Genomic DNA, 15,000 nt, shown 5'->3' on the forward strand with positions numbered 1-15,000 from the left:
AATACCATTGTCATGCATTGCCATTTGTTTGTTCACGAGTGTTATTAGTACTGCAAGATTTTAACCCTTTCACTCCCAAAAGTGCCACTTATAGATTTTACTCTGTCTAACGCCAGACGATTTTACTCGTCAACGGGGAACCCCATGGGGCTGAAAGGGTTAATTTATTAGCCGTTATATTCTTTGAGGTACCAAATACCACCTTCAAACGGGGAGGTTTCACCTCGTTTGAGAATACTTGGGAGCCTGAAGAACACGTACCCAATTTTTGTATTTAATTTGATAACCTTTTTATTGTTACTGTACAGTATGAACAGTATATTAATAAGCTTATGGATATTCATAGAATAATGATAATTATAAACACCTGGAGACTTCTAGTTGAACATTTACTCCTAAGGGATACAAATCAATGGAGCTGGTTCCATAAAAAACTGAGGATTATAATTTTTTTGAAGGTCTAACGAGTCTCCAAAGCCACCACTGGACATTGTTCAGAGCTATGTGGACCATTTAAGGGTGTCCTTGGTGGATACTCATCGGCACACAGGGCCATTACTATCCTTGCCACTGGAACTTCGACATGATGTCTCTAAATATCTATTTCATGGGAAAAGAAAAATTCACCTTTGCCAGTACCGGTCAGCGGTACATTAGTTATAGACAGGGGCAGTAGAGACTCACTCATTCTCTATTTTCGAATTCCCCATAATACACTTTGTTTGCTCCCCAAATTTTGCATAAACTATTGTTTTCAAATGCTCTTGGGGACACTGCATATTCCCAAGAGCATTTGAAAACAATGGTTTATGCAAAATTTGGGGGCAAACAAAGTTTATTATGGGGAATTCGAAAATAGAGACTTCGGCCCTCGTGTTCTTGTGTGTATCAACTCTTTCTGTGATCGCTCAGACTTATTAAAGGTTCCAGTTGCGTAACGATAGTGTCATCGACTTACCTCTGCTTTATTTACTGGCGCTTTTTATTGTTACTGTACAGTATGAACAGTACATTAATATAAGCCTATGGATAATTTGGTAGAATAATGATAATTACAAACAGCTGGGGTACAAATCAAGGGCGCTGGTATTTTCTTATGACAGAGAAGGGCATGAAGTAATTACTTGGAATGATATGCATGAAAGAAGTGACTTGACTTGTGTCCTCTCGTATCCTGGTCGCTTTCCACGCAGTGAGCAAAACAAATTTATCCATGAAGTGCTTGTGATTTGGGAAAAGCATTTTTGAAGGACTCTCCATTTGAATCGTTAGCAAGGTTGCAAACTTCTTCAACTCTGTCCAGTGTCAATTCAACCTCGTTCCCAGGGCGGAGAAAAGCCCGCAAGTGGCATGTGCCATGATACAGAAATTCATTGAATCGTGGGCACATTCCGGCTTTGAGAAGTTTCTGTTTCTGAGATCCAAGTAAGCTTATAAATTCTTTTTAATATTGCTGTCTGAGCCTTCTGCACACTTTTTGCTCCAATCTCAGAACGATATGCCAACTAATTGATGTTTTTCACCAGTCTGTCATCAGTCTCCCTCTGGGCTTGTTTAAGTCTTCTGTTGCATGACTGTTGCATCCCTTTCTAGCACCTCGTCCATATTATTTTGTAGACGTTTGTCTGTTATTCACAACAGCAAATGCAGTTAATCAGCAATTACATTTGTAACACTCTTTCATTTTTGTTGTCTTTTCGCCACTCTCATATTTTTTGTATAAAACCTATCCCGTAATACTTTTTCGGGCAGCCACAGGCAGCCCAACAGATACTACAACATTGGTGAGTGGCATATTTAAAAGTGGCTAATTAATGCATCCATAGTTGTCTTTGCTACAGTGACAGAGTCCTATGTTTTCTTGTAGTTCCCTTTTTAAGGCTTCTTTGTCGTAATGGTCGGATGGTTTATTAGTATCCCATCTGCGTTCCTTGTAAATTTTATCCCACAAACAGGAATAATCCGCAGTTGCAGAGCTCATGAAGAAAAACTTTACTTTGATTTCTTTTCCATTAATAGATATATATATATACTTTGCTTGTCTGTGAGCTCATGTTCACCTCTTGAAAAGAAAAACGTTGAACTTCAATGAGGTTTTCATTGTCATATTTTTCAGGGTCATTAACTGTTGCCACTGTTCTGTTGCTTTTGGAGCGACATGACACTTTCTTTTGCTTGTAAAAGTGCAAATGAAAAGATCATAAAATTTGCCGTCCATGACATCCGAGAACGATCACCACTAATTTTGACTCCAATTGAAGTATCGTGGTTTAGAGTAGTTGTGAAATTAAATAAAATGGCTGCTCTTGGAAATTTCGAGTTCCCTTGTGTTCTCTCTATTTGTTACAATTTATGTTTTTCGTGCAGTCACTAGGGCTTGTGTCTTTCGTGTTCTTCCTTCCTAAATACGAGGTATATAAAAATGGCATCTTGGGCTCTTGAAGTCTGGAACTATGTAGAGTTCAAGTCTTTGTCTCCGTCACAAAAACGCGGTCTCACGCAACGCTGCCCCAAAGAAATCGAACCACATTCCTTTCTCAGTTGGAGCCAATCACAGCTACAGTTCCATTTTCTGGGACTCTATCGTGCAACTAATACCTCTGGTTTTATTAATGCGCTCAATCACCACAAAGTTATATTTTTCAAAGCGACCGCTTAGACCAAGAGCGCATGCAAGAATAACTGAAAACTAAAATTGTGAAAAGATGTCAATATTATCACATAATTCGATATTTTTGTTGACTCCAAAATCGATTCCTGTACGCGCAATTTTATAAATTTCACGTACTTTCAACTAACCACTGTGCAACTAAAGAGAGCTGAGAAATAATAAGGGAAGTTTTTTCGAGATTGCATTTTCGTCGTCGACACACTTTTGCCTCGCTTTGAGGCGCTTGGTTACATTTTGCCTCACTTTGACGAACTAACGCACGTGGCGATTCGTGGGTCCTCCACGCTCACTACAATTTTACTTTGTATTAAGTATGGTTCGTCACTGTCCTCGGAAAATGTGTGCGGCTCCTGGCGCTTACATGAAACCCGGTTGTTTAGCTCGGCGGCCGTTGTGCCACAAAGTAAATCTTCCGAGTTCTGTAGCTCGGCGGCCAATGTGCCACAAAGTGAATCTACCGAGTTCTGTAGCTCGGCGGCAAATGTGCCACAAAGTAAATCAACCGAGATATGAAGCTCGGCGGCGCCATCTCATCATGACTTGTGATATTTACGGCACTGAAATAAACAAACTAAACGAAAATACTGAAAAAGTTAATGAGGTGATTCGCACACACATTCCACGCAAGGCTTTGATGAATGATTTCCTTTGAAAACTGTGAAATTGAGAGGTGTAATGTAAGTAAACCATTAAATGCCTACGTCCGTAAAGAATCTAGCCGCGACAAATATAAAATCACTAAACAGCGATTATGTTGGATATCATATTCTGTATTTTGAGCTGTCCTAAAAGATCCACAAACAGTTTTTAGCTCATGAAAGTTTCACTAGAGACTAGTTGAAGCTGCAAAAAATGTTGTTGTTATCAACCAAAGTGCAAAAATCCTTTTTTCCAATTCAGAATGTTTATGTTCACTTCAGTTTAGTTCCAAAATGGACACCAAATTCTATAGAATGTTACACGTGATTTCCTGTTAATTCAAATAATAACTTTATTGTCCGCTATTTCTCGCTAGAATACACATGTTCCTGTTCAATGCAGTAATAACATTTATCTATCGCACGAACCATCCACCCTTCCCCATAAATATCTACCTGTACCCCTACAAACATCGAGCGCACTCGCCTAAGCTTCGGTTACCCCTAGTAATAATAGGTATATGGAGAGGCTTTCTGTCACAGTTGACAAGGTTTTGCCTAGGTCAAAACGCAGATTGGATCTGCGGCTAGAAACCCGGTAAATGCACAAATAGTTTCGGGCACACCATTGTTGCGAAATTATGGGTACTATTGCCGAAATATATATATCTCTTTCTTGGGCAGTCGCAATTTTTTCGGCGTTTCAATCCAAATTCCTACATGGGGCTGCCAGAAATCGCAGTGAATGGTTTTTGCCACACTCAATTTGCTAATAATTTTGGTTTGGTCCTCGCGATCTTTTGGCGACACTGTGGCGGGGCAACATTTCACAATGTAACATACACGGCAACGGCGCTCTTGCAGGGTATGTGGCACTGTGAAATGTTTCAATCAACTTGCCCCGCCACGATGTCCCCCTAACGTTGCGAGACAAGTTACACGAAATATTTCACAGTGTAACAGCACCTTATACGACGGTTTTAGTTGACTTAACTTCTGCAGAAGGCATGTCGAACTACGCACTTGAGAATCTACACAAGGTTGTCCACACAGGATAAAGGAATTTTAAGAGCTGGTCGAAGCAGCTTTTAAGAGTCTGTGCGGAGATTGGAGTCTGAATTATGAGTTTTCTCGTATTCCTCGGGAAAAGGTAAGCTTAAATTCGAGTATTGCTTCTTCTAGCCATGGACCATTCAGCCCTTGCAGGTTGATATCCCACTCTTGGACATTTTCTCATACTATCTCGGTGCCATTTTGAATGTAACAAGAGAAACGCGCCCGCCATACTCACAAAATTCCGGCAACGCATGTCATTGCCATTGACATTCGCATTGCCGTTGCCATTGCCATTGCCATTGCCATTGCTGTTCTCGTTGTCATCATTGTTAGAAAGGTGTATATTAATGCCTAAACCCATAAATTGCAATACTTTACATATTGAAACTTATTGAGACGTTAATCTTAATGAACTAAGCTTGTTTCTGCTCAATTATGAAAAAAACGATAATTGGATATAGAACATGTCTATGAGGTGTTATCCAATATTTTACATTTACGGTACGTTTTTGACACCGTACAAGGTCACTGCTTTGTGACCACATAACGTCACTACACGTCTAGATTTTCTTGCCAAATAAACCTCATGGGAAAGTTCTACAAACGGGAGGTTACAAAGGCAAAAGGCAGAAGGCACTTAAGTCTGTAATGAAGATATCACAAAATTGTAGAGGGCAAACAATAAAACTTGTAGATTTCATTTAATTTGTGGAACAGGATTGTTGTTAATTTGAACGATGAACTTTCAAGGTAGAAGCCGTTTTCTTGATCTTGGTGATGTGAGTAACTTCGTCGAAGAAAGTCGAAATAAGCCATATTTCTTGAGTATCGATTTTCCCTAGTGGAAGCCACAACACCAACCATATGGCATATTTTCATTTGCCATTATGCCTCACGTTAATCACTTACCCTCGCAAGTTATTCCATCCCCTTTGAATCCTACTCTACACTCGCAACGGTAGTTTCCTTGTTCGTTGATACACTTTCCACCGACTGAGGCGCATAAATTTTCGCCTTCACACTCATTGATGTCTGATAAAAAAAGAAAAAAAAAAGAGGACAGCACAATACCTCAAGCACTAGATTAACTAGTCCCACGATATAATTATTATGTGCTCTCGTTTCCTTCTCTTTTTTTGGAAGGTGCTTTTGAAGTTTTCCTTTTCAATTATCCCAACCGCATTTACACCTGACTTCAAGAACAACTAAGAAAACGTTTCTGATTTTGCAACACTTGAATATTTTTGCGTTCAATGTTGGTGGAACGCATACTATTTTAGATGCTGTAAGATTTCAGGGTTTGGGCGCCATCTTGGTGTGTCTGACCACTCCCCTCCACTTCATGCGAGGATCTCGAGCCCGTCTCGCAGCCAACCACAGCTAGACTAACAAACATGGCTCTGAAAAGACGGCACAATGCAATTTCGTTATACTACTCCTTTCGGTCATCGCCATTGCATTACGTCCATTACCAAAATGTTGATCTTGCAACTTGTTTATGACACAGCTGTAAAGCACCCCGGCTTTCTCTAAATATTTCTGAGCAATCAGTTTAATAAAATATATCATTAAATTTTCAACCTCGGTTAGTGCATTTCTCGTGCTCTAATTGGTTCACTCAATCTCGTTTATCAGCTTATATACCTCAGTTTCACCTTATATGGTAAATGATTGCGCAAAGCGTTGCTAAACTTTTTTTTTTTTTGCTGGAATGAGACCATTGAAATTGAAGGTGCGAAGCAGTCTCTTTCTGCATTACCTGTGCATTCTTTCCCTGAACCTTTAAATCCCTTTGTTGCGCATTCGCAGTTATATCCCCCAACTCTGTTAGAGCACACCGCCATATCGTCACAATCATTTTCTTCCATGCACTCATCTATGTCTGCAAGTGAAAGTGATAAACAGAAACTGAAACGAAGAATTTTGTCTTCTTGAGGCCCATGTTTGGTTTTCAGAAACGGGGGGGGGACGGGGGAGTTTTTCTGATCAAGACTCGTCTTGCAAAAGCAATTTTCCTGCGAACAAAATTTGCTTTACAGGGGGATCACGTTAAGATTTGAGGATACTTCAGTTTTAAATCACTCTCTGAATAACCTGATCTGTCTACGTTCGCTTTTAGTTTAAATCCACCACGCCTCGTGAAAGCCCAAAAATTCTTAAATTTATTCAAAAGAATCGATGTTTAAGAAACAAGAAAGAAAGAAAGCGTTAGCAATAGAGAGTTCATTTACGGCGGACTGATAACTTAGGCCACCAACTTCGATACCCTGGGATGTATGTTCTCGCGTTTTGGAATGCAAGCGTTGCTTAGCAGTTGGAAAGTGCTGCTATTCGTCTTCTAGCATTTAAGGCATGACTTGCAAACTAAGGCCACTCGATACGATCTCTCGCTCGCTACACTTCAATCTGTCAATTCTGCAGCCGTAACATTATTTTAATAATGTTAAAATTTGTCTGTAGATTACTTGGGCTACAACATCTCTGTCATTGAACTGAATTGTAAGAATTTTATATTGGCGTTTGGGCTCGTGTAATAGTACTAGTACTACTGTCTTTCTTATCCACCGCTGCGTGTATTATTATAGTCCAGCTATCAATGAACAAAATGCCTATTCCTAAATCTTGTTTGCATCGTTGTATATTAATATAAAAATGCTTTGTTTTCGTTTCACAGCAGAGTGAATAGAGAACAAATGCCACTTAGCTTCGCGTTAGTCTGTGTGAGGAAGATGATATAATAGACACCTTAGTATGCAATTCAATGTCGGAGCCTTTAATATCAGGGAAAACGGTATTTTTCATCCCACAAGGCTCTGATATTTCATGCCTATTCCAAGCCAACTGTGCAAAAGCGTATGAAGTCTGATTCGAGACTATATTTGTCTTTCGACTCGTCGAGTCGTTTATTCCGGTTTGTCTCGTCGTGCACCGAGTTCGTCACGTCGACTTCCCAGTGCGTGCCATTGTTGGATACGAGATTGGTAATCGTTGGCAATTTACCATCTCGTATCCAACGCGGGCTCATGGAATAAATGTTAATTATACCGACTGTAACTAATCAATACGCCGTTGATTACTGGATTAAAGTGTTACAGTATGTAATGTACCGACCAGAAATTAAGCCAAAGCAGAGATCAAGTAACAATCAATGTCCTTGTATCACTTCTGTTTTTCGAAAAAAAAAAAACAACAACTGGTCTACTGACAAATTATTTCAGTTTTACTCCCTTTCAGTACAAATTAGGGTTAATTTAAACTCTAATCGACAGGGCATATAAAACTAACAACACTACCCTAACCCAGGGTTTTCAAAACGATATGAATACTCTTACCAGCTATTTTGAAACGTCATAATATGTTTCCCAGTTGGTTAATTGATAAGTCCGTTCAAGGTTATCTTAGAAATCTTACAACAAAAGAACTCGCTTTTAAACATGATGTATCTACAGTAACTGTGATTTTTATAAACTACCTATCCATCTTATACCAGAAAGAAAATTTCATCTATTATCAGCAACTTGTATTTAAAGATTTAAAGGTTGGGTAATTTTCTCTCCATATAAACTGTGCAACATTTTGAACCCAAAGGATTTTATTCTGGATTCTTTCAAATCACGTGTTGTGTACAAATTTACTTGTGCTCGCTACTTTGGTGAAACCAACAGGCATTTCTACACTCGTGTAAATGAGCCCCTTTTCCGGGATAACTTGAAATTCTCATATTTTCAATTATCTTGGTTTTCTAAAAGTTGTCAGGATAATTGTCATGTCTCTTGCTTCAAAATTATTGATAATGCTACCTCTTTCTATCAATTCAATATCAAGGAGAAATACGGATTATCTTGCAAATATTTTAACGTTACACTCACTATGGCTGATGATGATGTTTGAAACACGAAACATGTTCCTTAAACTCAAAAGGGTGGTTGTATTTTTAAAAATATTTATTTATTTATTTACATATTAGTATCACGTGATTGCAAGACAAAAGGACATGAAGTCCCCTACAAGGTTAAACCGCCCACCCCACCCCACTCCACCCCCCGTTAGAACTTGGCCTATTAAGCATACTTCCCTGCACTTACCACATTTAAAGTTATAAATTGGCGTTTTCCTCAGGCTATCAGGGATCCAGCAAAGGGGTTCTCCTCTAAAGAATATCCCCTTTCGATCAGCCATTGCGCGATCTAGCCCACTTCCGCAGGTGCAGTTCCATTTGTTTCCTTCAAGAAGACTGTACAAGGCATACATTTGGTTTTTTTTTGCACATCTTTACAGTTAAAAATTACCATCACGTGAAAATTAATAATTTAACGAAAAAAGAAATGTGTTGAGTCCTTACTTAAAACTAGATGCAGTCTCTGCAGTTCGGACGGGTCTAAAGTACAGGTTACTTTTCACAGGTCACACGTTGAAACCTTTACTAATCGGCTAGCCTCATTAGGCCTAAAATCTATATGTTTAGGCCTAAGATTACCCGGTTTTCAAGGTTTTGGGTTGCTTGCACGGTATAGGTAAGACAATGACCTGTAATGATTGACCTGTGAAAAGAAGTGAGCTGTACTTTAGCCCCTTCGGAGTGTCTTCCAAAGCTCGGGCGCACAAACTGAAAATGAATGATCACCAAAATTTCGGGATAAGTTCGTGTTATACTGCTAGCAAGCCAAAGCTTCATAAACATAATACATACATAGTGTTTACAGGTCCAAGTTCCAGTGGACTGTTGCCTTTGTAATTGTATGTATACCCTTAGTTGACCACTCCCCATAGGGGCTCCTCAGGACCAATGAAACAGTTGGCGAAACGACACAATGACCACAACAAATGTTAGGAATCAGTAACTGGCCTGAGACAAACCAATTGCCTATTTACAAGTACATCTGAGAGGTTAAACCAGAGACTATCTGGATCAAATTCAACGAGCTGTGGTCTGATCAGGTCTTAAACCCTGGATCTGCGGATCTCATCGCAAAGAAATCTGTGACGCTTTTAGCCTTCCAGCAATAAAAGCCCATTTCCTTTTTAAAGAGGTTCTATGATTTCAATTTTTAAACTTACAGGTATATTGTAATTCCAGTCCTGTTTCTCCTTATAGTTTTTATAAAGTCGGAGGGCAATGTGGTAAGAAAGTTATGTGACAAATCACTGCAAAAAATAATACAAAGAACATATCAAATTATTAACTTCTCCCACGCACAAATGTTGGCCTCAATGACCGATCTTGACATCGCTGGCAAACTTACACATATCTTATTTTTTCTAGCTCCTTGAAATGTTCCGTTGATATTTCAGTTAATGCAGTGTTTTGAAGGACCCTGTAAGAAAGTAGTAAAGCTGATTTATCCCTTGTCTGGACAAAAAAAAAACACTGCATGATGTACATTATACATAACTCTGGCTATATTTAACCAAACTCCATTCACTTACATATCAAATTAAACATGAGCAAGGTTCCATCGCCAAAGAGTAAGATTTGACCAAATTGGCCAAGTCCCCATCAGCGTCAGAAAAGTGTCTATTTTTAAACCAGGTTTTGCGAGAAAATAAACATTAGACCAAATACGTTAACTCAATGTTGTACCCAATTCAAACCCTTTGGGAATAATTAAAACGTTTTCTTCCAGGTATTTCCTTATAATTTAATGATTTAAATGTTTTCGTCGGGCACGTTTCTCGAAAGTCCCGGAACTTTCCTGGCCTATTTCGGGTGTCACAATCCCGTATATATCTTAAAAACGCCCGGGTTTTAAAACATCAAGCCCTGCAAACAATTTCGCTTTTAATTGTCTCCAAAATAGATTTTTAAGGCTAAGCTGTCAAACTAAAGCAAGTGAAGGGTAGGTTCGTAAATGAGTTTTTGGGACTTCCCAGAAACGGGACGGTCACCCTGGCTTCAAGGACACGAGACGAGAGAAAAAAATTCCGACCCCTCTCGGAACGAATCAGATTAGAGGACGGATTGTGGGAATTCTGCTAGACTTGCCAGAAGTCGACTGCGAAAGAGAGCGAGCGCGAGAGCAAGCTACCCGTCAAGGTGACCATGCGAACAAAAGAATAGAAGAAGTTTTAAAACAATTCTATCCGATCCTCTTTGGTAAACTAAAGGAACGAAGTGGCGAGACGGGCCACCTATTTATTTGCCAGCGGAAACGAGCTTTGAGAAAGTCTAGAATTCTGCCAGCTTGTCCGTACTCTAACAAAAGTAAAGAATTAAAATGAAAGCAATATACTTACAAGTAAAGTAGCTCTTTAAATCCTTCGAAGAATCCAGGGATAAGTTTCACCACGTTGCCCTTTAACCAACTTGCAAGACAAAATGAATCAAGAGATTAGATTTATACTAAAAATACATTTGGGTCGTTATGCGGACTTTTATGGGAAAACTCGATTTATTCCGGATAAGGATAACAGAATAACTAGAATAAGGTTTGCCTAATGGTTAAAGTGGAGATGACCTGGAAATTAATCAACTGGGCAGTCTGGGAAAAGATTGCAGCTCGTTGTCGATGGACAGTGAATGTTAGTGCCAAAATCATCCCCCCGGCCCTTCCCCGTCGAAAAAAAAAAACAACTGTGAAACGTCACGTACAGAATTATGACTTCAGACAAACAAAAACAACAAAAACAAAGAAAGCTTATGGAAAGGCCGGGTTAAAATCAAGCATATAGACCTCTTTCATACTGGCGGCCAAATAAAATATTCTTTTGTTTTAATGCTAATAAGTGTTTCTAGCCTCGCTACGATTGGCAAATTTCGAAAGAATATTTACTTCGTAAAAGTGGTTGCCATTTATGAAAGTGGTCTGTGACTTTTCTTATTTTGTTTTAGAAAATTTGCACTCAAAATTCCTTGCATGTTTAGTAATCACTTTAATCACTTTTTATCCTAAAACTCCGAGCAGGCTTATCCCGAATGAAAATAGTATCTAAATAATTATGCAAGACTGGCTGTACGGCTGTGAGGCTATATCAATCGCCTTGCGAGCGCCGGGAATGCGAGCTACCTAGGGGGCTCTGGAGACATTCCCCCCTTCCCGCCCCCGGGAAATTTTTTAAACTAGAACACTCAGAAACGCTGTGTTTAGTGTTTGAGGAATCCAAGAATCAGTTTCCCAGGCAAGGCTGGGCTGAGTTAACTCAAATTCTCTTCAAAAAGACAGCAAAAAATAAAAAAAAAAAATTATATATACATAATACATATCTATATATATATATTTAGAATGAAGAACTGGAAATCCAACGATGTAGTCACGAGCCAGTACGAAATACTGACTGATCCATTTTGAATGAAAACATATGCCGTGAGTGGGAATCGATCCCGCGTTCCCTGGATTACATGTCAGGTGTGCTAACCACTGCACCATCACGACAACCCTGCTGGAAATAGAGCAATCAGAGAGGTGATTTGTTAGCCGCGAGGCTCCCCGGCGTTTTATCATTCAGGAACAGGACTACATCGGATCATCCGAAGAAGATTCACAGGCTACCAGAAATACCAAATTATATTTAGAATGAAGAACTGGAAATCCACGACAACCCTGCTGGAGACAGAGCAATCAGGGTACTGCAGACAGTTACTGTCTCGGCCTTTTGGGCCTCATCAGTACAGTGCTGATGTTTGGGATGGAGCCATTGCCGCTAGCAATTAATCATGCTCACTAGCTCGCTAGTTTGAGCACTCTGGCATGGCTTAGATGTACCACATGTGTGGGACATTTGGGGTGGCTTTATAAGCTTCACCTCCATCCTATACATGGGCATTGCACTGATGAGGCCCATATAACCTGGCCCTGACCCTAATGACCCTATTGATCCGTAGCCCTGGACAGACAGAGCTGGATTAAGTGATCATGAAAATTTAATCCAGTTCCACTTGCAATTTTATACCATTTGTATTTTAAAAACTTTTAACGGTAAGGCCGTGCCCGACGAAATATTGGGAAAACAAAAAATGTATATAACCTCACAGCCGACAGCTAGCCTTGCATCATTATTTTGATTTTAGTTTACAAATTATTATTTATTAGATCTCCCAAGATCCTGCACTTCTGGGCCCGGTTGTTCAAAAGCCGGTTAACTCTAATCCCAGATTAAAAATTAACCAAGGAGTTTATTTCTCAACTCTAAAATGCTGTTCAACGCTGATATTCGGCAAAACTTTACATTAGAAGAAGTCAATCTTAAAAAACAAAAATAAGCAAAAGAAACTTTCACCAAAAAGTTGAAAACATAAAAGAAAAGTTCACGCTAATCCTGGATTAAGTCAATCGGCTTTCGAACAACTGGGCCCTGGACTTTATTCAGTTGGCCCTTGCATTAAAAAATTATCCTGAATGGATTTTATTGCAAAGGACGACTAGCAAACGTGCCGGTTTGTAGCAAGATTTTTTTATAATTTGACCGTGATTTAGCAAATAATACTGATAATTTCTCGTGCTACTGGCGCGCGTACCCTACCAGACCTTTTCCAAGGGTAACGGGTAACGGGTAACGGGTAAACGGTGAAGGGTAAAGGGTAGAGATTTTTACCTAAAGTTTGTCATGTCGAATTTGTAAGATAAATTTAAACGTCAGCATTTTAATTTCTACGATTTTCGACAACCTGACCCGCAACCTAAGAAATACCATAAGTTATATTACCTTGTTGGTTTCGTTTCGCCCATTTTATGTTGATTGATGAAATTGATCGCAGATTGAATGAGATTTAGGAGCAAGGATGGCACAGTCGGTTAGTGCGCGGCCATGATGCAAGAGGTCCTGTGTTCGATTCCCGGATCTCGCATCCTTTTTTCGACTTCTTTCCTTTCCGTGTAGCTAAGTAGCTTTAAATACCCGTAAAACGAAGCACTGATGGAGAGGGGGGAGTAAATGTGCGCACCGTCGACCCCAGGTTTGTCAGTTGAATTACTGTTACGAGTTATCGACATTAAATATCTTTACTTTACTTTGTTTATTTATAGTCAAGAGAAAAAAAAAAGCAAGTTAACGAGAGCAAGCTATCCGGCACAGTGGCCATGCGAAGGTAAACTAAAGGAACGAAATCTAAGAAAGAACGCCAGAAAAATGTCAACAATAGAGGTTTTCTGGGTGGTCAGCGAACCAAGTACAGGGGCGTACGCAGCTTTTCCTGCGGGGGGGGGGGGGGGGCACTTAAAGCTTGAGCGGACCTTAAGAAAACATGAAAAAGTCGATTCATTCATCCCTTTTCTTTGATTGTTCTTATTTTGCCGTATCTGATCTGACTGAGCGGACCTTTTTTATCAGGTGTGGGGGTTAGGGGGGTGCACGTCCACCCGATCCGCCTCCCCCCCCCCCCCCCCCTGCGTACGCGCCTGAAGTAGTATTCCCAGCCAACAAGTGATTCAACACATGGCAAAATTACCATATGCGTTGCAAAACCCCATTTTCGACTTGTTGTCTTGCTCCGCTTCAAAACAAATCTTCCAGCGAAACCATTCAAATGAAAAAAGTTTGATTTTGATAAAAATGCTCAACCATTACAATTTCAATGGCTTTACAAGAGGACTCGCTTTCAAAAGGAGGCAAACAGCAAATCAGAATTGGCGTTTCTTTGGGATGACCCGAAAAAGGATCATTGATCAAAGATCACTTAGATCACGATTCGTCAAAGGAACCGAAGAAGCGATCTTTGCCCAGAACGGATCCATGGGTTAGGCAGAAATCTCTACCTTTCAACTTTCACCGTTCACGTTCAATCATTTACCCGTTACTCGTTACCTTCTAGGCGTTACCCGTTACCCTTTACCCGTGTGGAAAAGGTCTGCCGCGCATAGCCGAGGTAACATGGCAGAAGTTTTTTTCGTTTGGATACTTCGCTTGAAAAGTTCTTTTTTGCTTAACGATCCTGGCGATCTATCAATTTTTCCGTCTATTCTTCGAGTTATTGTCTTTGTGTTATAGTGCAGCAAATTTAAAGTTAAAAAACATTTACGGCCAAATGGAACCCGACGACGCCTCCGGCAAGAAATTGTTCCCCTTGATCGGAACAGCACCTTTTGTGTTTATTCATTGATTTATTATCTTTCTTTTTTTTCGTTTTTCGACTATTAATAAGCCAGAACTACGCAAAACGTAGCGTAAACCGATGAATCAGTCAGACATGCATTTCCCAAAGGCGCTTGTTGTCATATGGCGAGAACAATTCGCGGAAACTGGAGCCGAAATCATTAGTCAGCTTCTTTACAAAGGAATGTTTCAAAACATTCATTAATACGCAAAGAAAATCCTTTACAAAATTAAATACAATCACTTACAGTGTTCTTAATTTGCTCCTGTCTACTCTCCATTCTTTGAAACTGGCGATGAGGTTTTCACGGAGAGCTACGCGTGTCAAATTGCTGGAATAACAACCATAGTAATGCAAGTATCTGTCGTACACGCACGGAATCCTATCGGGCTTTGAGAAAGAAAGCAAACTAAAAAGAAGCAAAAAACCCAAGAACCGGAAACAATTCCCCATTTTCACTTTAAGGCTTGAGTGTTCGCGATGATTATCAGCCGGCATTTGTGACATCACAAATCTTAAGAATGTCTACGTAGGTAGTTACAGTGAGCGCGTGTGATTATCTTTTAACTCTCATTGATTTTAGAGCTTGGGAGAACATAAGCCCTGAT

General features: G+C 39.8%; 1 protein-coding gene and 1 long non-coding RNA gene across 2 annotated transcripts in view; one reads left to right on the top strand and one right to left on the bottom strand.

Annotated features, from left to right (window-relative positions):
* The window catches only part of LOC137985433 (EGF-containing fibulin-like extracellular matrix protein 1), a 17,555-nt gene extending 8,939 nt beyond the window's left edge, over window positions 1–8,616 (bottom strand). The window contains exons 1-3 of the mRNA XM_068833055.1: window positions 8,451–8,616; window positions 6,125–6,247; window positions 5,275–5,397 (exon numbers count right to left, since the gene is read on the bottom strand). Of these exons, the coding sequence (XP_068689156.1) occupies window positions 5,275–5,397; window positions 6,125–6,247; window positions 8,451–8,616 (412 nt within the window). The remainder of the gene's footprint in view (window positions 1–5,274; window positions 5,398–6,124; window positions 6,248–8,450) is intronic.
* Window positions 1–15,000, top strand: part of LOC137985398 (uncharacterized) — a 64,325-nt gene that overhangs the window by 48,463 nt on the left and 862 nt on the right. Inside the window, exons 5-6 of the long non-coding RNA XR_011119297.1 lie at window positions 13,326–13,387; window positions 14,976–15,000. The exon at window positions 14,976–15,000 is cut by the window's right edge and continues 162 nt beyond it. This is a non-coding gene — a long non-coding RNA (uncharacterized lncRNA). The remainder of the gene's footprint in view (window positions 1–13,325; window positions 13,388–14,975) is intronic.

This window comes from Montipora foliosa, chromosome 14 (assembly GCF_036669935.1).
Source record: "Montipora foliosa isolate CH-2021 chromosome 14, ASM3666993v2, whole genome shotgun sequence".
NCBI classification, from domain to species: Eukaryota; Metazoa; Cnidaria; class Anthozoa; order Scleractinia; family Acroporidae; genus Montipora; species Montipora foliosa.